Raw genomic sequence first — 23,072 nt, forward strand, 5'->3', positions numbered from 1 at the left:
ATCTTTCATAAACTTATGAATGATTCGTTAAAAATTTCAATTATTCATTTCAGATATTATATGTATGGTAATTGCAAAGCACTAACTTCATCATTTATCGACAATATTGCGTATTTACTTACCTTCTTTAGATATACATGTAAAGTTATGTTTATAAACAGTAAATAAATAGCGTTATTTATTCAAATAGAATGATTCTATTTTAAATATCGAAAAGGTTGATCGTTTAACTTTACACAGAGAATTGTTTTCTGTAATAAAAGTTTATTTAATAAGCGTACAAAGCTTTCTCTTGGTAGTGACCTTTTATTGTAAATATTCTATATATAAAATAAAACAATAATAATAATTTACAGTAACGGTAAGTTTACTTATCTGCTTTTATTTGCTAGGTTTATTTTTATTATCTAGTTTTCCTAGAATTAATTTAAAATTATTAGGAAAGAAGGAAAAAATAAAAACAGCTTTTTAGGATTTCCAAAATTTCCTTGTGAAAGAAAGAGGAATGTATGTCAATGCTAATGGATGATATAAATGAATGTATATATATATAAATATATATATATAACACTTTTATACAACTCTGTAGAACTATCGCTAATGAACGACATATATGTATTAGGTTGACCTAAAGTTTCTTTCCTTTTATAAAGAAATAATACACAATAATACAATATGCATGACATTTTTTGTTTTATATTATTTTATTGAAAACAAAATTCTATTCTATTCATAGAACAAAATTCTATTGGAACAAAATGAATCATACATAATTCAAAAAAATAATATAAAACAAAAAATGTTGTGGATCTATTATTTCCGTATAAAATGAAAGAAACTTTTGGGTCAACCTAATATAATATCTAATACGATAATACGTCTCTTCGGCATTTATAAATCAACTTGACTAAAAACTCGTATAGCACTATGATACAGTACTTAAATAGGCACGTTCAGTATAAGTACTAGTTCTATTCCAGTCTCCTATTAATAAATGATACTTATTCATTATTAAAAACTATATTTCGTTCAACACAATCTATATTTATTTATGAATATATATAATATATATATTTTTTTCCATTTTTCACCAAAGAAAACTACAAAATTTTTATTTAAGGCCAATTATTTTGTTCAGGAACTAGAGTGCCAGATTATTAAATAAAACAGCTTCAGCATAAAACCGATAACTGTTAATACATATATAGTGCGCTGTTGGAAAGCAGTCCTGCGGCACGGCACAGGGTCAAGAGAGGGTACCATACCGTTCTCTATCGCTCACTGTCACGCGTTGCTATATTGTTTTATTTATTCATGTGACACTTTCCACCAATACGCATTCTTTACGATTGTGTTGAATCTGTCCTTCCGCGGGACTTCTTTTTAACAGTGCACAGTATGTAAGTATATATGTAATTATATAAATCTCTTATACACAGGGTGTTTTGTCTAACGCGACATCAACAACTCTTTGGCCATTTGCTGTCACGTAACAAAAGAAATTATGAACCAAAATTTATCAGTATCCAGTATACTACAAATAACCATAATCAATTTTAAAAATAGTTTGTTTTCATAACAAAATTAAGATCATTACATTATAGAGGACTTTAGAATGAATTAAAAAACATATTATATTATGTTTTATTAAGAAATTTTGTAATAAATTGAAAAAAATGAATTTCAATTTCAATTTTAATTTTACGAAAACAAATTTTGGTTCAAAATTTTCCTCTTTTACATAGCTGCAAATAGTTTAAAACTTGAGCATCGTATTAGTTGTTACCACTCTGTATAAACAAAAGTTACCCCATTCTCAAAGGCATTATTTTATGGTATAATAATCGTTTGGCATGTTGACTTATACAATTCAATTCTCGTGCTCATCAGGATGATCTGTCTTAATATGATGCGTGAATGTATATTGCGTGGTGAATCGTTTCTTACAATAAGGGCACTGATATGGCATCAGAGGATGTGCAGATCTTAAATGTGCAACAGCTAGTTCCCGTAAAACAAATGGAGATTGACATACTCCGCACCGATACCTAGTATTATAAATATTACAGATATTAATACTTCATAAATCTTTCTAAATTTTAATATAAATTTAAATCTTACCCGCCAGTTGTCCTGATTAGAGTTCGTTTAACAGGAGGTGGTGTACTTTCCTCGTTTATTTCTACTTTTGGTTCAATAGGAGGAACCGAATATTCCAATGATGTTTCAGGAGTTAATTTTGGCATAGTTTTTTCTTCTTCTGATTCCTCCTTTAAATCTTGTTTTCGCACCTATATGAATAATAGAAAGATGAATTTTCAAATATGGCGAAAGCTTAAAAATTAGTAAAAAGAATTTTGTATCAGTTACTTGCCGTTGTATGTGAACTTTCCATATGCACTCTCATATGAGAGTTTTTCGATTGAAAACTACTGAAAGACGCATTGCATTTGGAACATTTATATCTTTTACTGTTACTCAACGACGCAGACTTTTGCGAAGACTTTGAGGATACTCCTTTTTTACCGAGCACAATTTCTGCCGTGCATTGATGAGTTAGCAGAGATACTTCTTTAAAAAATATTTTATTACACTTAGGACAGTGATATGTTTTGTCAACAATGTGCGTTTTCTGATGTACTTTATATGCATTTTTATCTACGAATGATTTGTTACATACTGTGCATATATATACTGATGCAGATTCATTTCGTTTATGAGATACCTATTATTAAAATTAAGAAAAACACATTAAAAGATGCACAAACCAGAGAAAAATATATTTCAAGAATAATAATTACATACCTCGTGTCTAAATAATTGCCACTTTTCCTTGAAAGATTTTTTACATATATGACACATGAAATTTTTGCAAGTGAAATTATCCGAATGTGTCTGTAAATGCGTTAACATTGTAGTGTGATCGCTGAACCACTGTAAACAGATACCACATCTTGCCACATTTTTAAATGCATTGGTATTTAATGGAACGTTTCTTTTTAAAGGTGGTTCTTCATGATTAGGAATATCTTCTCTTTCTATCATCTGCAGTTTATAATATTGTAATTTTATTTTTATATTTTCATAATGACTTTTTCGAATAATATACGTATAAATATATGTAATAAAACCTCTGAATATGTTCTAGTTCTTGATGCACGAGTTCTAGCTTCTCTTGCCTCTTTAGCTTCCCTTTCGGCATTTAATGCTTCTTCTTGTTCAACGCTAGCCATTACAGGCGACATTGTAGGTTGTTGACTGTGTTCACTCATTCTATGTGCTGCTAGACGTATGAAAAGTCCAAATGATCGTCCGCATATATCACATTTATGCCTTTTTGGTTCATGAGTACGCATGTGATTTGATAACGCACTTTGTTGAGTACAAATCTGTAAAGAGAATGAGGATTTAAAAAATGTAATTGTTAATGTATAATTAATATTTTGTATAAAGCATACATAAGACTATTTACTTTTCCACAAGTAGGACATGTAAGTGACTTAGTAGTGTCTGTAAAATGTTCCCTCTTCACTTCTTTTGAAGGTTCTTCACTTTTGAGAACCTTCGCCGATTGTTGATTCGTTAGGTGTAATATTTTCGTTGGTGTGTAATTACTGACTTCATGTAATTGAATATGACTTTGATAAGTTTCCATACTTGGGAAAAATCTACGAAGTGAAGAAGTTAGATATAACGAAAGTCAAAGGAATTAAAAAAATCAGAATTGCGATGAATAAAAAATGTACACTACCTATTGCATAAAGAGCACCATGTATTAGACCCAATTTCATTTATCTGAGTTAAGTGATCACGTAATCTATGTTTCTTCAGCATCTCCCAACTAACAAATTGTCTATCACATTGGTCACAATCTAGAACACTTCTATCAAAGTCTAATGTTACTTTTAAATGATTAGTAGCTTCATGTTTAGCCAAATCTTCTACCAACTCAAAACAAGCAGAACATTTCCTACAATTATACTTTCTTGGACAGTGTAACTGCATATGTTTCATTAAACTTTCCTTTGTTCTGCAATGAATAATTACTAATTACAAAACTATGCACAAAATACATTGTAATTAGTAAAAACTTACTTATAATAACTATTGCAAGGAGCACACCACCACTTAGAGGATAGCTTTGTTTCTGAATTTAAGTCCTTCCTATCATTCATTGTTAAACTACCCATTAGTACTTGTTCTAAAATACTCGTCCTCTTTTCTTCTTCTTTTACCTGTATTCCTTGTCTTGAGTCATTGCTTTCCTCTTTTGATAAACTTGTATTTTGTTCCACTATTATATCTAACTTATTATATAATTCATTTTCTATGTTGTTTTTATGTGATGATTCATATACATTAACACCTATTCCCAATATTGGTTCTGTAGTCATTTCTTTGATCTCTACTTCACATGGCAATTCAGGTAATGATTCAATGCAACTATTTTGATGGTCTTGACTAATATCTATTGGCATTGATGGACTTTCAACTGGCAGTGAAACTGGCAAAGGTACTAATGGCGGTGGTGCTCTAGCCTTTTCTCTCCATAGTTGGGCCTAAGAATCACGATGTTGTTTATTCAAAAAAATATACAAACAATTACACAATATGAATTAATTTGAAAAGAAAATGAAATATACCTGACAGGGATCAGGAGAATTTTTCATCGCTTCTAAATAAATCTGAACAGATTCAATGTTCTTATAAGCTAACAGCTTCAAGTGCATGCTTTTGTAAACGCTCAGACAGTATTCTCTAAACTCATAAACGTCGTCCAACCTGGCGGCACAGAACTGACATATTTGCTTTGGCAGTGGATCGGTTTTGTACACTAGAACTGGCAGGCAAGCACGTAACTTTTGTGCCACTTTACGCTGTACACCTTCGTTACCAAAAATCGACAGCATTTCGTTTTTCTCTTCTGAGCATAATCTACAAGCATTCTCCCACTTGTTAGGCACAGCCATTGTAAACAATTTGGTAGTGAACCGTTGCACTCTATGACGATCTCTTAATCTTAATCTCCACGATGATATGATTAACGTTAACGTGACGATAATCACACCACGATACGTATGTGTTTATTTTCCGTAGTTATATTCACGTTGGTATATGCGATCGCGAAATACGATCAGCTTCACGAATTAGGTTAGCCAACAGCCCATACCGAACGCAAGAGTCCAGCCACGAAATTGTAGTCAAACAATGTATGCATCTTTTTCTCAGTCACGTTGTACATGCCACCCAGATGCTTCAACGGGTGATACTCATTCTGGGAACTCGAAATTTTTCTTTTATCATTCTACTTTCACCTTGTGCCGTTTTGACCGTTCGGAAACTTAGCCTTTCAAGAGTAAAGATTCAGGAGAACCGGTTCTCGTGCGTAACCGCTTATGTGCATGGATATTGCTTAATACCGTCGTCTATTATATGCACCTTCCAACTAAGTATCTCCGGTTCTCTGGCATTTTTCTTACCCCCGTACGACAACACCTTATGTAGTTTTATGTAGTCACTAGTCACTGTGTTTTGATAACTGCTGCTCCAAAAGCCATCTCTCAGAATTTCAAGCATTATCGCTTCATGATACGATTCGGCGTTGCATTGGTGATTATTTTTATTTTATTTATATTCATTGTGATCGATTCCAAAAAACAATATCGTTGGAATTTAAACGGTTGTGATAGAGTTGTAAATAAAAATAGTAAATCGTAGATTTGATGAATATATTCGATTTTAATGGCGTGGCGAAGATCATTGATCGTCGAGTAAGAATCATAGACAGGTAACAAAAAACGCGGTCAATTTAAATTTACGGTTGTTCATTCCTTTCCTGGAAACCTATTTTTAATTCTACAATGGCACATTTAGAATTTTTCGTGACCACGAAATGATTTTTTATATGAATAAATAAATAAATAAATAAATAATCGTTTATTTTATATGGTCGCCTCTACATTCTAAAGTATCTTTAAGTTTAGTGTTAATGATATAACTTATTGTTAGATAAATATGGTAAAAGAATATGAGTTGAATTCTGAATACTTTGGCAGGAAGAATGTTGGCTTTGTATTTAGTAATATTATATATGAATAATCGATTATTCTCAACAATTATTCGAGAATCAAAAAAAGACATAGCATAAATTTTAAATATTTAAAAATCTGAAAAATGAATGCAACTAAATTAGATACAATCATACATAAAATTCGTTTATAAATTTTTCTTGCAGGCTACTTATTTTCATTACTATATCGCAAAATAATTACAATTCTATATTTGACTAAGATAACAGTATTTCCCTAGAATTTGGGATGGGAAATTGTAGTTAAATGAGTAGGTGAATTATGCAATATTTAGTTGAACATTAATTTATTGTATAAATTTACATATTTCAACATAAATATATATGAATATCACTTATATCTAGCTTTGCCAATATGTTTTACAATATAACAGATTTTATAATTGAATTTCTTGAATTTTTTTGATCTGTTTACAAAAATATGAAACAAAAAGAAGTTGGAAAGCAAGGAACATAATAAGTATAGACTTTCTTATGAAAGTATTGCACGATTTAAAAAAATGGGAAACTAAAATTATATCTTAAAATATTTACAAAATGTAATAATGCTTAACAAGTTGTTCCATTGAACAATTGAAAATATTTTTGTAGAAGATAATGTACACGCTATCAAATATTAATTTGATTGTATAATTGCTTAAATAAAAAATTCTGTTCAAAGAAATGCATTACATCTCTATAAAATATACAATTTTTCAATATACTAATCTAAAACATTTATATTAATAATAGTATGTGAATATTACGAAAATTAAAGTATGAACATTTCTCCTTATATAATTAGAATGAAATGTTTTCAATTGAAAAATTATTTTTTCATTCTTACATTATATAAATAACAGATGCATGCCATTTAAATTATGGAATATTCACATTATGTATGCATATTAAATAATTAAATAATACATAGATGCCTTTTAAAAGGGAATAACAAATATCATTTCATCACACAACGAGCATTAATTATAAAATTCTCGTTTGTATAGATACACTTGGTTTCTTGTTGCTTATTTCTTTAATCAGTAGATCAATAATAGTGTACAATATTTCGTATATGTTTATTTAGTTAATTTGTTTCGCATCTAAAGAAGTAAAATAGCATAAGAAGGCGGTGACAATGCGGTAGCAATTACATAGCAAATATATATATATATCTATATATGTATAGAAATACATTATAAAATAAAAATGGCAACTCTAATAAATGTCTCATAAATGAATTGTCTGTTTCACAAACTGTTTAAAGACTTACATCTTCTTGAAATTTTTATGTGTTTACATATAGAAAAATAATTTTACAGCAAGTTTTCTTGTCGGTTTAATTACATATGAATAAATGAATCACATGCGTGAAGATTATAATTCCATTAGTAAAATAAAATTTAAGAGATAGTGAAGTTCAATTTTTATTACAAACCTAAATAGTGTACACTTAATAATCAATACAGCAATATTAAGTCTTAAGAAAGACATGGCAATAATATTCACACACATGATACATGTACAAATGCATTCTGTGTTTTCATTCTCTCATTCATATATATTAAATTTTTAAATATAATAATTAACGTTTTCAAATATAGTAGTAGTTAATATTTCCTGATGTTTGCAGTTTAAAAGTCACCACAGTTTACTTATAGACGTTTATTTTTAGTTCTCAAAATAATCAGAAAAGGAAGATTTATTGACATGAATATTTACAATCAACTAAAAGCTTCATCAGATATATTATGTATATTGTACTTTTCATAAACTGATGTGTAAATTTAAAGAAAATAAGAAATTTTTGTTTATATATATATATATATATATATATATGTATTATCACTATATCGATCATCCTCTAAAATTTCATTAATGTTAGGATAGTGGGGTATACATGATAAACAAAGAACAAACAACTCTTTTTCGAAACCGTTGAAAAAATAACGTTTCAATAAAATATTATGTTACACTGTACATATTTTTCTACAGATATTAATATTCAGCTAGGCACTAGCCTAGCGTATCTTTTGATAACTATTCACAACCGAATGAGGAGACAAGTTAGAAGCTTAATTAATAAAAATCAAATATTCATTCGAATATCACTATATAATACATGTCCTACGTTACTTAATTCTTGATGTACAGCTTGTAACGATAAAATTGTATAGAATTGATTTTATAGAATTAGATCACTCCTTTTAAGAGAATCATGGTCTCCCAATTTATTGTATTTAAAAAAATAACAAAGAATAAAGATGTTCAGATATTTTTCCATCTTTCTTCTTTAAAAGTTGTTTCATTACATTATTTAATGCGTATATTCCTACTACCTTGCAGCTGGCATTTTTTCAAGAAAATCTTGTTCAATCACTGCTTCCAGTTGTGTAACATTCAACGGTGCCTGTGTATCACTCGATCTGCGACTCAGTGTCGTAAAAAAATAATGCAGATCTTGCAATGAACGAATGTTATTCGACGTTAGAAGTAGTTCACCGGGTACAGCTTTCACAGTGTTTGCTTCCTGTTTATACTGGAATGAAGCAGATATTTCACATAAAATCATGAATGATTTTCGTACAATGCAAGAAACACCTGTTCAGTAATCTGTTCTGTTATTTATAACTGTAAAATAAGAAGTATAATATAATGCCAGCATATATATTATACATATTTTTATAAATACATCCTAATCTTATCTTTTGTTTCTTCTTGCTTTATAGAAATGGAAATGGAAACCTCTAAATTAAACTTGAATTAAAAATACAAATAAATATTATCTATGAAATTGTTAAAAAGTAATTTACTAGTATGTAGTTTATAATATCAAACATAATGTAAGCACCGAACTATTGAAATAGAGAGTGATTGGCATAGTTACAAAAATAAAATACATATATCTATATATAATTTGCATGATACTAAAATAAGTATTTCATCAGAATTGATGAAAGCAGACCAAAGTAGTGTATGCATTCTATTTAGTCAAACCATACTTTTAAAATATTAAGATATGAAAATAATAAAAAATGTCAGAGAATACTAATAATAACTAAATAAAAGCAGATTCATTAGTACTTAGATAAGACAAATTTTGTTCAGTATAAATAAAATTAGAAAATTATAAATATATAATATTAAATATATAATATTTTCTTTAGTAACAATTAAAATAGATTTTATAATTAAGAGAAATATGTGAGTGAAGTTACATACAGTGTCCATTAAGTACATTTGTAATAAAAGACTGTACTCAGTTTACTGTCAATCAGTTTGAAAGTGACCATGGCAGTGACTGGACTAAGAACAGTTACTTGTTTCATTTTTTATTTTATAGTAGTGATAAATGCCCGTAAGTGTTATACACAATCACGTAAGTGTTTTTTAAATATTTAAAATAGATATAGGTCCAAAAAATTTTGTTTAATTGATCAATGTGATGAACTTCATTGATTTATAAATTATTGTTATAATAACATACAAAATCTTTAAAAAAGTTCTATTTAAATGTATCTTTTACTTATATTTTGGTAGTTTATATATACTACTATAATTTAAGACTAGTTTTTTAATTTATTACTCTATCTAAAATATAAAGAATCATTCTTTTGATGAGTTAAAAATTTTTTAATACAATATTTATTTTGAATTACACAAATAAACGGGGAAAAATAACGATATGCTTAATGGTCCATTATATTTTTTCCGCTTTCAATAGACTTCGTTAAAGTTAATCGACTGCAATTAATAGAAATTAAGTGATATAAATCACACAGTAAGCTTACTTGAATAATATTTTACTATGAAAACCGAATTAAATTTTTTATCGTATTTATCTACAATGTATTATAATTACACCGTATTTTGTAGAATATACGGATGATTCGGATTACAAAGATTTAGAATTTTACGAAAATATGCCAGCCAATTACATTGGAAACTTTGACAAAGATCATCTGGATATGGTTCAGGATGACTTTTACATTTTGAGCAATTTCGAAGACGCAAATATACAAAACAACGTTTACCCGCACAAAAATGATCTTCAGATTCCGTTTGAAAATAGTGACGATTCTCTCAAGAAAAGATCATCAGTAGCACAATTGGAGTGGTATAAACCAGAGAAAGTGTATCGATACACGAAACATCGGATTCCTGGATACGACTACGAAGAACTCGATTATATGATTACTAAAAATTTTCAACAATGTGATGAAAGATCCGTTTGGACCCATTGCCTTTGTCAATTTACTTGTACCGAACCGGATATGGTAGATTGTTACACGCCATGTAAAAGTGGATGCGAATGTAAGGAAGAATACGTATTTGACGAAAGAACGCAACAATGTCTATTACCGGAACAGTGTCTTCCAAAGGAAGACAATTTTTATATCACATAATTTGTGTTAAAATATAGAAAAAGTGCAATGCTTTGCTGTACCTTCAATACACTTTATGTGACACAATGGAATACTGAATATATACTAATTTGAATAAAGTGATGGAAAGGTTTGTAAAATCGAACATAAATTGTTTTTTAAACATACCTTACTGTCCATCAATTTTGCTATTCTCGTAATGTGTGGTACAAAATCAGAAGATAGATTATTGTTTTCCATGGATCCTACCGCTGAATCCCCTACAAATGCCCATCTATACCTGTACAAAATTTCCAATTTTATGTAATTTCCTTTATAAGAATTATTCTTATAAATATTGTTTGTACTTTTAACTTACATTTGAAATTGAGGAAGCCTGTGTGCAGGTAAAAGCAGTGCTAAATCTAATAATTTAGCAGCTGCAAGTTGCAATTGCAACCAATGGGGATGGCCATGTGCTTGAAGTCCATTACTAGCATTCACAGCCCAAGATGAATCCAAAGCTGAGAGTAGTTTTATATGTGAACTGTATAAAAATTGAAAATATAATATCTTTAGAAAAGATTAATTTAATTAATAAATTTTCAATTAATTTTTTTTACTGGTTCTAGCATATTGCAATCAGAAGCAGAAAAACAAAACAAACACATTTCCCATTGATTATCAACTATCTCCCAATACTACGAAATGTTTCTTGAAGAACTGTAATATTATCTTTTAACGATTTTATGAAAATATTACACTTCTTCCAATAGGGACGAAATATCTAAAATATAGATATGTTTAGAAATTACATTTCGTTTCGTATACGTTAATATGCAAGAAGCATTCAAAATTACCTGCCATGACGACTGATGTCCCAACACCAATCAATTTACGGAGGCATCATAAATTCCACCAAATCACGGATACCGAAACAGAGTCAAAAACAATATGACATTAGAGGTATTATTAATGTTAGTAAGGAATAGAACCAAACAGTTTAAGTAGGACATAGTATTATATTACGCTTAGCGCAAGATTATCAGACTACATAAATTTCTCAGGATTTAAATTTAATTTAAAAAGAAATTGGATATGATTTTAATATCAAATAAATAACAATTGATAATATATATATTTATATATATCTTAAATGTATTAATAAAATGAATTTCAAATAAATTATTATTATATGTACATATTTTTCCTTCTTTTGATAATTCTTGAACAAAATCCATTGAAGTATCATGCACTGAAAGCACCAAAGTCCCAAAAGCAAAATAACTCCCATAATTAAAAACATAAAATGTTATTTTACCTGAATTCTTCACTATCTGTGTTCAGTTCTTGTTCAATGTATAGGAAAACTTGAACAAGTTCGCTAACTATTACCGGCCATAAGGAAGTTGCGTGTTGTGGAGACATTCTAAGAAGTAGCACCCGGAAACAAAGAAACACTTGTGCTTGAATAGATGGAATTACTTGTGGTAGTCGCAAACTGTCCGCAAGTCGTTCTGGTAATAAATAACAATAATAAATAATAATAATAAAGTCAATATTATATGAAATTTATTAACGTTTCAGAGGTAACTCACCTTGAATTTCAGGCATGTATTTGTGATATTGATCCATTTCGCTGCATAGTATCACATATGCTAACCTTTTTAAAAGCTGGGCTTTCTGCTCATATTCTTGCTCTTTCGATGAGAATATACTGATACTGCTACTTTGAGCCATTGAAACGCGATCTACAACGAAGTAAATTTATTTAAAATAAACGCATTAATAATCTATTTGTCATTCTGTTCAGAAAGATAACTACTCATTAAATCTCGGAATGTTGTATTGTCATGCGTCATTAAATTATCTATGATAGTCCTCCAATATGGTAAACATGCTGGTGTCATTTGGAAGAAAGCAGAATCTAGCAGAAGATCCAGTACATCTTTGCGCCATGCTTTCCTTGTATATTGGTAACCTGATAAGGAGCTCAGTAATTGAGAACAAGCCGTAAACGAGGCAATATTTTTTGTCCTAAAAGTTTAGTAATTAGTAGAACACAATATGTTCTAAAACGATATTAATCAAAAGTTAGATAGGATAGAATCTTACGAATGATTTTTAAGATATGGCGTAATATTATACATGAGATTGGTTAACAGCGTCACTACACGTTCTTTTTCTTGGGAACCATAACTAACATCCAACAAGGGTGCTACTATTTCTGCTAATACTGCTTGAGCTTGGATACTATATGCTGCATTAGGTGGTGTACCGGGTGTTACTGCAAAAAACATTTTTGTTAGTTTCTCTGCCAAATCAGGATTAGAATGCTGAGGCATATTGCTCTAATATGGAAGAAGTAACAAACAAACAATAAAGATTACGGATACTAATATAAAATGGAAAATAAAGTTTTTCTAAAAGAAAAGCATATTACGCACCAGCACCACTTTTGCCTTCTTTACCTTCCGATGATCCTTCAGCAACTTCAAATGCGTCTTCCCTTACTGCTAAATTTCTTCTTAACCAGGTTGTTTGTTCTAAACATGCTCCAGCTATTTGCGAACATGACTCAACCAACTAAAATATTGTTAAAGCAAACATGTAGAGACAAAAATTTTTAATTAAAAGAAAATCTGAAGAAAGTACCTTTGCAGACACATCTTGCAGATCTCTAATATCCTTTTTTTCTTGCATAGGGGGACATTTCTGTACATATTCATTTAAGATCGCCAATAATAGAAATTGAGCAGGCGCCGTTAAAGATAGGCCGTCTTTGAGTAGACCAAGTAAAGATGCCCAAGATTCAATTAGAGATTGAGATGTATTACTTTGCATATAAACGTAGAGCAGTTCCAATACAGAAACTTCTAACGAAAAATCTTGCTTCACACCGTGAATCGGTGGTTGATTCTTTACAACTTGATGAACAGTCTGAACCAAAGTATCGATAGGCATCACACGGATTGCGCTTACTAAATCAACCATAACTTGTTGATTTGAACAAGCTTCTGGAAGCACCTAATTAAGTAAGTAAAGAGACATATGTATATTATACATGTTATATGATATAAAAAGTTATATTATATAAGCCTGGTAACATAATTACCTTCTTAGAATTACCAGAAGGCTGCCGCCTCTCATGCCAGGCAACAGCAATGGCGGCCAAAAAGTTTACACCATGATGGAAAGATATGGGAGACAAGAGTTCTAGAAGTTGATGCTTCACTATTCTTGGACTTCCTACTACGCAACTGGCTTGATCACTATATTTTGGTTTAAAAAAGATTCATTAATATAATATATACTTTTAGACACTTCAAATAAAAAGAAAAAAAGAAACAAAAAAAAAGTTAAGGATAAGACAAACTTGTCCTTGGTTGCTAACACTGCTTGCCAAAGAGTGGAGAGAGATGCAATTATTCTTGGCAGGTGACTTAAAGCAGTTCTTCGAGCATGCTGCTGTAATTCACTAACTCCATTTTTATCTTTTGATGTAGTAAGCTCCTATAAAACAGAAATATATATATATATATACATACATATATTTTTTATTATAATATTTTTGAAAACGTATATTCTTTATAATCTTACTGGAGAAAGTGGGCTTGGCATAAACACGTGAATAAGATTATTGAATATTTGGCTTGGATTTGCTCCAGGTATTCCCGTCTGAATAGTGCCACTCAAAGGCTGATTAAATGAGAAGCCTATTTGTTGCGACGTATCCAATAAACAATAATGAAGTAAAAACGTTAAAGCTTCTAGATGTGTCACTGTATAATCCGCAGGAAGACAACACTCCAGTGTGCTTATATCTTGTAACTTTGTCGCCGTTGTTGTTTCTTCGTTGATATAATACGACGCTAAGTTTTCGATGTTGCAACATAATTGGTGGATAACTGACGTAACTATAGATGTTAACGATGATCCCATGAAGGGAAGACTGGAAGTAACGAGAGTTGTCCAATGTTGGTGTAAATGTCTCATGTGATCCTATAAAAAGAATTAGATTTTATAGAAAAAATAAATGAAGAAAACCATTGAAATAATATTTTGTGAGAGTATTGAAAGTTCATATTTACCAATTGTAAAGCACTTAATATGCTAGCAAGGAACATTGGTTGCTGTGGAATTGATGTACCAACTAAATACTTTAAGCTACTTCCCATAATGTTAGGAACAGTCTTTGTTGGAGTACTCGGTGTTGGTGTAGTTGGTGGGCATATTTCTTCACCTTTCTGATTACCACATTGATGTTCTAACATGATTAAAGCTAATAATAACCTTCAATTACAAAAAATATTTATTAATATAACACGAAACGTATGATTCTTTGTATTCTTAAATATGTACCTTAATAGTTGTATTTGAAAAGCCTCTGTATGATCACTTGCTCTGTATTTGCATTTACTTGTATCATTGTCTATGACTGGATCATTGAATGAAATGATTTCTTCTGTAAATGTAAATACCTCTTCATTTTCCTTATGAGCATTTTTCATATTCATCACGCTAGATACAAGACAATGTAATGCAACTTTTTGTACTTTACATTTAGTAAGTAAATCGATTATATAACAACTAAAACCTTTCCCTGAATCACGAACGATAGGAATTAATTCAGAGAATATAAGTGTCAATAGTTCTGCACTTGCAAGTTGTACCTAATGACAAAAAATTTTAATCAATATTTACAAAAATTTAAACCAAGCTTCATGAATACTATTACCTGCCGATTTCCTGAAATTTCTTCGTGCGTAAGTCTCATTTGTCCTAAATTAGGATAATAGCTCCTAGCAAAATAAAGGCACACACTAATTAAAACTTCTAAATACATGCTACTTCTATAAGCTGCTATGAATTCTGTATTTGCTATGTCTCCATGAAAATTCCTCCCAAATACACTTTTCCTGTGTCTAGCTAGTAAATTTAACAATGTTGTATTTTTTGTTGCATTGGTTACGCCAGTCGTTGCAGCACAACATAGAAACATTCTAGTGTTCGTTAACAGCTCGTTGCGAAGTGTACGTAATGCGTAAAGCGTTCTAGTCGAATCGTAGACCCCACAGTAAAGCAGCATATGTGAATGAAGATTGTGTACTCCGATTCCAAAATTGCGACCCGTTTTCGAGTTTTGATATGAGCTCTCATCAGTCTGTAAATATATTGTTGAGCTGATACAAACGTGATATATAACTTAACTCTTTAATATAAAGTGAAGATGGACCACTTACACTTTTAGATGGTTCAACAACGTCGCAAATATGCATTACTTTATCAAGCACTTCATTTAAGATTTCTTCAACTATACTATTCCCACTAGAGTTACTAAAATATTCTTCTGCAGTTGTACTAATATCCAAGTCTGCTTCTTCGTCATCCATCGTCCAACTAGGTACTTCGACGCTTGCTTCAAAACTTCCAACATCGTGAACATCATAATTCGTCGCAAATTCGTTTGTGCTATGATATTTGCCCTTAATGATAGTCCCTGCTACTTCCCTAGAACTACCTGGCATTATTATGGACTCTTTCTTCTGCTTTGTTTGTTTATTGGTGATTTCAGGGCTGCTAGAATCGAAACTATTAGTAATGGAATCCAAAGATGAGCCAACCTCTCCATTCAGTTTCTTAAACCCATTTTTTTCTTTCGCCTTTAAGCTGGAATTTGCTGATTCATAGAAACTTTCGTCTAAACTAGCGGTCGAACCTTTGTCGAAATCTATTTTTTTGAATCTTGTCGCATTCTTTAACAACTCTGTTGTTAAGTTTACCTTCTTCACACTAGGCAACAAATCATCCTCTGTCAGAGAGTCATTAGAATTCTCATTGCAGTTGAGTGACAAAGGATTCACAAAAACAGAGATCTTTCTATTACCAGATATGCTAGGAGGTACTTCTAGTTCTTTCATATATTGATTTTTTTCGGTTACGTACTGATTACAATTATCACCAGCGGCCAATGTCGTTACGGCGAATATTCTTTTCACTTTCACAGGATTTATGGCCTTTTTCTTCTTTTTACCTTTACGCCATTTCTTATCTTCATCTACGCTATCACTAACGTGGTATATCACATTTCCGTCTACTGAACTGATCGCGTAAATTTTTGCTGCACCTTCTGTGTCATCTTGTATCTCAGACTTTTCTTCTATAGGATCATTTTTCGTCAAAACAGTATTGCTATGCTGTATACTGACGTGCAGCACGCTCATACGACAGGTAGATGGATCTAAGAGTATTATCAATAACGGGTCTACTACCCGTGAAACATCACCTCGCATTAAGGAGTGCAGAAGCCATGATTGAGCATGAAGCTTTAGAGGAGAGTTGTCTGCGAGCTGTAGATTATCCAGTATTTTTAACAATGATCTGTAGAACAATTTACATTAATAATACGTGAGACAGAAGATTATTAAAAAATGTATTAAAAATAATATAACGTACCGATCGAAAGATTTCATACAACCTCGCAATCTAGGGTTCGTTTCAATTTCACGTCCGAGATGCCATAATGTGGCAAACCTATTGAACGCTTCTATTCTTTTCTCTATATTTTCTGACGTGAGTGCTAGTCCAATTACATCCTCTACAGCATCACAGGAATTGTGTAAAGCATGATGCAGTTCGTGCAACAATTCAACACATCGCATTCTGTATTTATGTGCAGGTAATTCGCCAAGATGATGCCATAAGGATTGTGCTAGTACCTTAAAAAATATACTTATTTTAGATCTCAAGCAGTTTTTATCTTAAGTTTAAATAGATATAAAAATTATTTAAAAAAGTATATGAATACCTGAAATACGTTAGTATATTGCATCAAGTAAGTTATATGCCATTGTTTCAATAATGGCACCATAATTACAGCTGTAACTCCCTCCCCACTTTTTGGGTAGGTCTCAATGTCGTTATGTGCTTTTAACAAAGCTACTAAATCTAACAAAGTAGCAATACTGGTTAATTGTAAAGCAGGTTGTTTTCCCAACCAACAAGTACAAACTACTAAAACTTTCAACCAATCTGGAAGAATAATATTTCCCTTCGGTTCTTCCTCTACAAGTAGTCCATCACCGGGAAGAAAATACTTAGGAAATGTAGATAGTTCAACAAACAAACTGGAGGCCATTTTCATAGCGTCGTCCCATTCTGCTTGTGAAATAGAATCAATATACAGATGAAGAATGTCTAACTGTTTGGTATCTTCCATTACAGAAATATCTTGGCTGAAGAAACCAGAATCTTCCATATTTAATCTAGAATTTAATAAAAGTTCTAGATATCGCATTCTCTCGTCGAAACTCTCCCTTGGACACGATATCATCAAATTATCGAACATATTTTGAACCGTTCTCTCTTTAGTCAATACTCTATTACTAACTAATTTCACGTAAAAAGTTTCATACTGTCTTAAACATTTTTCTAACATCGAATGTTGCGCCTGAAACGCAGGAGACGGTCCTCTACCCAAGGATCCTGTGGAGCCCATAGGACTACTTTTACTTGACTGTTTCAAAGTAGTCAACTGATCCTTAGATGGAGAATTAATGGTACTCGTTTCTATGTATTCGGTCTTTATATCGTCCATACTTTTATTTCTTGGCAAACCTTTGGATTCTGCATCCACGACTACCGAAATATTGGTATCTGGTTCTGGTAAAGAATCGCTTAGTTTTGAGGTACTTTTACTAGATTTCTTTTTCGACTTTTTCTCGGATCGTTTGGTAGCACCTCCCGAGTTTGCTCTTCTTCTAGGGCTGGGACTTTTCTCGGAAAACGAACCGCTAGTTGTGTCCGGTTTATTCAATTTACTATCGGATTGACTCTTTTCCAAAGGAATTGCTGTTAAGGAGTTATCATTGACTGTTGTGGTAGTACTCGTAGTTGTATCCAATTTCGTTTCCAATTCGTTCTTCTCTGTGTGATTTGAAACCACCGTCGGCTGTACTTTTGTCAGAATTTTCGCGCACAATCGAAGACTTCTCGAGATCTCCATAGGAGATAAAAGATCGATGTGGTACAAAAGTTTACTAATGATCTCGTAGAATAAGCCAGGCAGATGCTCAGAAGGAGTGTCTATAAATGCATCCAATGACACAGTATCGAGCAGGAATTCAGTCAATATACACACTTCCAAGAAATTCGGCATTCCACAACCTACAGACCTCACGGCAATGTCTTCTGTTTCTTGTTTACTTTTTGCTCTACCTTGACAAGCCTTTTCAAACAGATGGCCACAATGTATCCATACGTAAGATGGTTCTAATGTTGAAAATAACAAGTTTGCTGATTTTACTACTTCGTTTGTTTTTGGTACTCTGTTTGATTGACCGCAGGCGTTATAAAATGTCCTACGAATAAAAAAATAAAAGTTTTTATATTATTGAAGAGATTATTTTGCTATAGTAGTTTTGAATATGTTGTTTTACCTAAAAACTTCAAATAAAATATCATCCAAAATTACTGGACCAATATCTGCCTTTTCTAATAAAGAAACCAGTATTCTATATGGCTTTAAATCTTGTGGACTTTCCTCACAAACAGCTTTTAACAATGATTTTATTGCTTCAATTAGCATTTCCTTCGAGTACATATCAAAATAAGTAGGTGTATTTTCCGTGTTTTCTAAAACTTTAGTTTCCATTCTTCTCTTCAAAATAGATGTGCTTACTTCAGTACCCAAAAGCCATGCAAACAATCGTCTGTGATATATAAACATAAATTAATTTTATAAAATGTCCCATTAAATATATTTTATGTATATTCTTTTATCTTTTTACTTTACCTATTCAAACTCATGTCTCTCCTCAATATAGTAACAAGTGCAGCTGTGACTAGTGATACCATGTGCTCATGTGTTAATTGACTATTATGTACAGGAAAACCAACTAACAACAAATCCAAAGCACTCCTTTGTACTAACACAGAACTGTCTTGTACTCCAGCGCAAAGAGCAGTAACCTAATTCATTAATATTAATTAATATTCGTGTATAAGTCAGTCATTAAAATACAAATGATATTTGATCTCTTGTAATAATTTTTATTTTTACCATAATATTAGTATCTGTGCCCATGATGTACTTTTGTTCTTCCATTGGCAGTTTTTTGTTGAAGTGAGCTAATACAAAAGATATAGCAGGTAATCGGATTCCAGAATTTGAAGCTAAACAATCCCACAAACATGCATAAAAATGTTCTGGACCTACTCCCTCACACACTTTCTCAAGCAAGGAATTGGTTCTAAAAAATAAATTTATAAAGTTTAAGAGAATATTTTAGTTCTTGTCTTACGATTCACATTGTTTTTATTTTATTATTACCTATCAAAGTGATCAGACCCATCTTCTAAACCAAGTAAAACACCACTTAAAAATCCACTTAACCCAGGCCTTAATCTCTCTCCAAGAGGTACAAAATGAGTTTCATATACTGTCAACAAAGATGGTCTTACATTCATAGCAGCATGACCCAACAAAGGAAATAGACCTATAATGAAGTTCAAATTAATGAACACAAATTAATAAATAAATTTAAATTATGCAATTGGAAGATTAATTGTTTAATGTTAATCTTACCAGCACTATATATAAATAGTTCATGACTCAGTCTATTAGTGCCCATACATTTGAAAATAATGTCATAGGTTTCTAGAGCTTTTAAATGAACACCGGATGGCAAAGCAGGATGCATACATTGTGCTAATCTTTTAGATATCTTAATTCTTCTAGGAATAACTGGAAACTTCATATGACTTAATAACACTTTGTTTAATTTTCCAAGTGCAGAAATTAAATCTGCCCATTCGCTCGTATATTCAAAGCTCTTTAGAGCTTTGTCAACAGCTGACACATAGCTGTATAAAATATAACATTCTTTAATTTGCATAGAAGATTAAAATTCAATGCTATATTTAATTACATATGAACAAATATTCTTTTAGTAAATATTAACATAATTAGAAACAATGTCATTATATTTGCTTTTTTGTATTAATAGACTGGAATATACATAAACAATCAGGTGAAACACTTTACTTACACTCTATATTTAGAGTCTTTCATGAGTTCAAACTCCTCCAACGCTATAGAACCCATTGTTACAATATTTTATTGTAATTTACAATAAAAATAGACGACTATGTATCACATATACTTGATCCTTCTTACATTATTCCAGTACTGATTGGTATCACAAGTGATTCATAAGAGGCAATTGCCATTAAAAAATGCTCTTATCATGCAGCACATTGTGTTTAGATAAGAGTGTATCCCTCTACCTAAAAAAGAAATCAGGTAACCTCTAGACAAATATGTTGATCACAACCTACAATATCAATCCCGCGCGTTTCTTGGAATAACTAAGTTCTCTCAGACACAGTTGCGTTTTTACTTAGATAAAAATAAACCGCAACGTGCGGTTATCGACTGGTTCAACGATTTGTCGTGGCTTTGTGGTTTTGTTAAAAACAGATTGTTTTATCTGTATTACCAAGAGTAACTGTATTAATCGTTCCGTGTAACATATGATCGACAAGTGTTATATTATTTTCGACAAAAATGATATAAAATAATATTTCTTTCTTAACATTCCGAGAAATATGTATACTACGCGAATGTAGAGGAAAATTGTACATAGAAGAAAAAATTTGAACAGGAACAGCATAACATTGTTTCTTTCATGTTCATGCTTCGTTTGCTTACGATTGCCCGTATCGACGATCCTATCCGTCCAACATATGTATATGGTTAAAATCGAAAAGTAGTTTTCAATATTGATTTAAAAATAAATGAAGGATTGAAAAGATACAATGTAAACACACTTGTTATTGTCACTTAATATGTACTTCTGAAATTACTCGTAAGCCATAATTTCGTACCATCTATGTACGTATTTAGTTTTCGTTTGAAAATATTTTAAAGGAACGATTAACAATCGTCCCGTTAATTTGAGGTTAATTCGATACTGTTTACGTAAACGGGTACAAAACGAGATTCAAAAAGTAACGTCCATCGTATCGTTTGTAGATAGGTCTGATGAACAGCTCACCTTCTGATGTTGACATTTTGAATTTGCATATGTCGTTAAGGGTGAAGGTGAAAAGTATCGAATAATCGCGCACGTTTTGTTGATCACGAATGCGATCATCAAGAGACGATATTAAAAGAGAAATCAAGGAAGATGAAGGAAATTCAGTTGGAAAATCCTGAAAATGGATCACCGCAGTTTTTGTGATAGGCTTCCGTCAAACGAGCTTTTCCATCATTTCGTGTACACGTACGATGTAGACTGTGTGAAGTTGGTTGTACTGAACTATACATATAACGAAACACAAAGAATTCAAGCGTACGTCACCGCGTGCATCGATGCCATTTATTGCATTTTTTCGTTTGTGTACGTCGCTGGCCACGTACACAAACAAGATTGTAACGTGCGTGACGTATACCTGTGCCATGCGTACACAGTAACAGTATGTACCTTGCTAATTGACCGGAATTCTGTCTTGCTAATTGACCGTTGCTATCCCCACATTTTTTGGAAGTAATATCTATGAAGTGGAATTCCAGCTTTTCAGATTTTAAAAACTTGATATCTGAAATCAAATATCATCGTTTTACTATCTCTTTATACATGCAGCCAGAATTTTTAGTATAGTCTTTTTCTTATTAATTAATATTCTTTTGTTTGTGTACGTCGCTGGCCATGTACACGACAAGATTGTATCACGCGTGATCGATGTGATGTATAGCAATACTTTGCTAATTGGCTGGAATTCTGCCTTTTTAATATTAATTTTTATTGATTATTATATATTATTTATTAATATTTTAATAACTGGCTGTTGCTATCCCCACATTTTTTTGAAGTATCTCTGCGAAGTGGAATTCCAGCTTTTCTCAAAACCTTTAAAATCTAAATATCTGAAGTCAGGTATTACTGTTTCATTATCTTGTTCATCTTGACAGATTTTTTGGTATAGACTTCACAGGTAATAAATCGCTTTCACTAGTTTTTATTCAATGTCGTGATAATTATGATTATTGAATTCTTATTTATTATATTGTCAACGTAATTTTTTACACGGTTCGCGTATGTCCTATGCATCACCATTTAATTCTAAAATTGCAATAAAATATTTTATGTAAATAGTTATATAGTTATTTGTAATGTATTTTTTCTGTCAGAATACCTCAAATGAAGGAATTTCGAATTATAAGCTTTTAGTATAAATATTCTTTTATACATACTTACCAGTTTATTTTATTAACCGATATAGATAATATAATATGTTCAGCGTGTTATAAAATACATGTATAGTTTCTAAATAATTGGTAACAGTTCAATAACTGGAGTAAAACGAACGGCTGTATAAACGAACTTATTCGAATTATTAAACGAATATTACTCTATCCTGTGATTTTCGCTCGTCCTTATCTTTTTCACTTTAGACTTATCTCTGACTGGACACAAAACCCTTATCCCCTGTACATAGGGGGAAGTTTGTTTAATACATTTTATCGTATATACGTCATACGAAGCACGAAAAGTTATATGTATCAAATACATACTCATTTATCGATATCGAATATTTTCCTTGTTCTCTATAATAACTACTTCCTCTTACAATCCCAT

General features: G+C 31.3%; 3 protein-coding genes and 1 long non-coding RNA gene across 8 annotated transcripts; 2 read left to right on the forward strand and 2 right to left on the reverse strand.

Moving 5' to 3' along the window:
* Positions 1-244: 244 nt before the first annotated feature.
* Positions 245-5,759, reverse strand: LOC100644532 (zinc finger protein 84). The gene is made up of 9 exons (XM_003399502.4): positions 4,644-5,759; positions 4,096-4,559; positions 3,752-4,030; positions 3,473-3,668; positions 3,132-3,389; positions 2,806-3,045; positions 2,375-2,725; positions 2,122-2,291; positions 245-2,048 (listed from the first exon to the last, which is right to left on the reverse strand). The coding sequence occupies exons 1-9, from the start codon at positions 4,968-4,970 to the stop codon at positions 1,871-1,873; spliced, it is 2,463 nt and encodes an 820-aa protein (XP_003399550.1). The 5' UTR covers positions 4,971-5,759; the 3' UTR covers positions 245-1,870.
* Positions 5,760-6,358: 599 nt separating this feature from the next.
* On the reverse strand, positions 6,359-22,048 carry LOC100644652 (protein dopey-1 homolog). Of its 4 annotated transcripts, none has more exons than XM_048411092.1 (26): positions 21,489-22,048; positions 20,481-20,718; positions 20,018-20,295; positions 19,763-19,928; positions 19,493-19,682; positions 19,226-19,401; positions 18,870-19,142; positions 17,240-18,791; positions 16,888-17,150; positions 15,675-16,812; positions 15,170-15,595; positions 14,794-15,104; positions 14,523-14,724; positions 14,032-14,433; positions 13,826-13,944; positions 13,547-13,703; positions 13,087-13,458; positions 12,879-13,017; positions 12,547-12,718; positions 12,257-12,468; positions 12,030-12,182; positions 11,753-11,948; positions 11,292-11,303; positions 10,811-10,978; positions 10,621-10,732; positions 6,359-8,606 (listed from the first exon to the last, which is right to left on the reverse strand). In XM_048411092.1, the coding sequence occupies exons 2-26, from the start codon at positions 20,534-20,536 to the stop codon at positions 8,403-8,405; spliced, it is 7,449 nt and encodes a 2,482-aa protein (XP_048267049.1). In that variant the 5' UTR covers positions 20,537-20,718; positions 21,489-22,048; the 3' UTR covers positions 6,359-8,402. The 4 variants fall into 4 exon arrangements, with proteins under 4 accessions (XP_048267049.1, XP_048267050.1, XP_020721644.2 ...); XM_048411093.1 differs by having other exon boundaries at positions 12,903-13,017; positions 13,808-13,944; XM_020865985.2 differs by having other exon boundaries at positions 13,808-13,944; positions 21,489-22,047.
* On the forward strand, positions 8,872-10,597 carry LOC100644902. 2 transcript variants are annotated; one of them, XM_012314627.3, is made up of 2 exons: positions 8,872-9,425; positions 9,944-10,597. In XM_012314627.3, exons 1-2 carry the CDS (start codon positions 9,359-9,361, stop codon positions 10,471-10,473), a joined length of 597 nt encoding a protein of 198 aa, XP_012170017.1. In that variant the 5' UTR covers positions 8,872-9,358; the 3' UTR covers positions 10,474-10,597. The 2 variants fall into 2 exon arrangements, with proteins under 2 accessions (XP_012170017.1, XP_003399553.1); XM_003399505.4 differs by having other exon boundaries at positions 8,874-9,446.
* LOC105666326 lies at positions 21,191-22,849 on the forward strand. Its single transcript, XR_001099207.3, has 2 exons — positions 21,191-21,325; positions 21,467-22,849. It is a non-coding gene; the product is annotated as an uncharacterized LOC105666326 (long non-coding RNA).
* Positions 22,850-23,072: the final 223 nt, after the last annotated feature.

The sequence above is a fragment of the Bombus terrestris genome, chromosome 12 (genome assembly GCF_910591885.1).
Source record: "Bombus terrestris chromosome 12, iyBomTerr1.2, whole genome shotgun sequence".
Classification (NCBI taxonomy): Eukaryota; Metazoa; Arthropoda; class Insecta; order Hymenoptera; family Apidae; genus Bombus; species Bombus terrestris.

Excerpts from the sequence above, each read along its gene's own strand:
- LOC100644532 (XM_003399502.4), bottom strand. The coding sequence starts at position 4,970 with ATGGCTGTGCCTAACAAGTGGGAGAATGCTTGTAGATTATGCTCAGAA. Across the intron at positions 4,560-4,643 it reads ATTCTCCTGATCCCTGTCAG|GCCCAACTATGGAGAGAAAA; the intron begins GTATATTTCATT and ends CGTGATTCTTAG. Across the intron at positions 3,669-3,751 it reads TGGTGCTCTTTATGCAATAG|ATTTTTCCCAAGTATGGAAA; the intron begins GTAGTGTACATT and ends TTCACTTCGTAG.
- LOC100644902 (XM_003399505.4), top strand. The coding sequence starts at position 9,359 with ATGGCAGTGACTGGACTAAGAACAGTTACTTGTTTCATTTTTTATTTT. Across the intron at positions 9,447-9,943 it reads TAAGTGTTATACACAATCAC|AATATACGGATGATTCGGAT; the intron begins GTAAGTGTTTTT and ends CGTATTTTGTAG.
- LOC100644652 (XM_020865985.2), bottom strand. The coding sequence starts at position 20,536 with ATGGGTTCTATAGCGTTGGAGGAGTTTGAACTCATGAAAGACTCTAAA. Across the intron at positions 15,596-15,674 it reads TTGTTGAACCATCTAAAAGT|ACTGATGAGAGCTCATATCA; the intron begins GTAAGTGGTCCA and ends ATATATTTACAG. Across the intron at positions 14,434-14,522 it reads TATTAAGTGCTTTACAATTG|GATCACATGAGACATTTACA; the intron begins GTAAATATGAAC and ends TTCTTTTTATAG.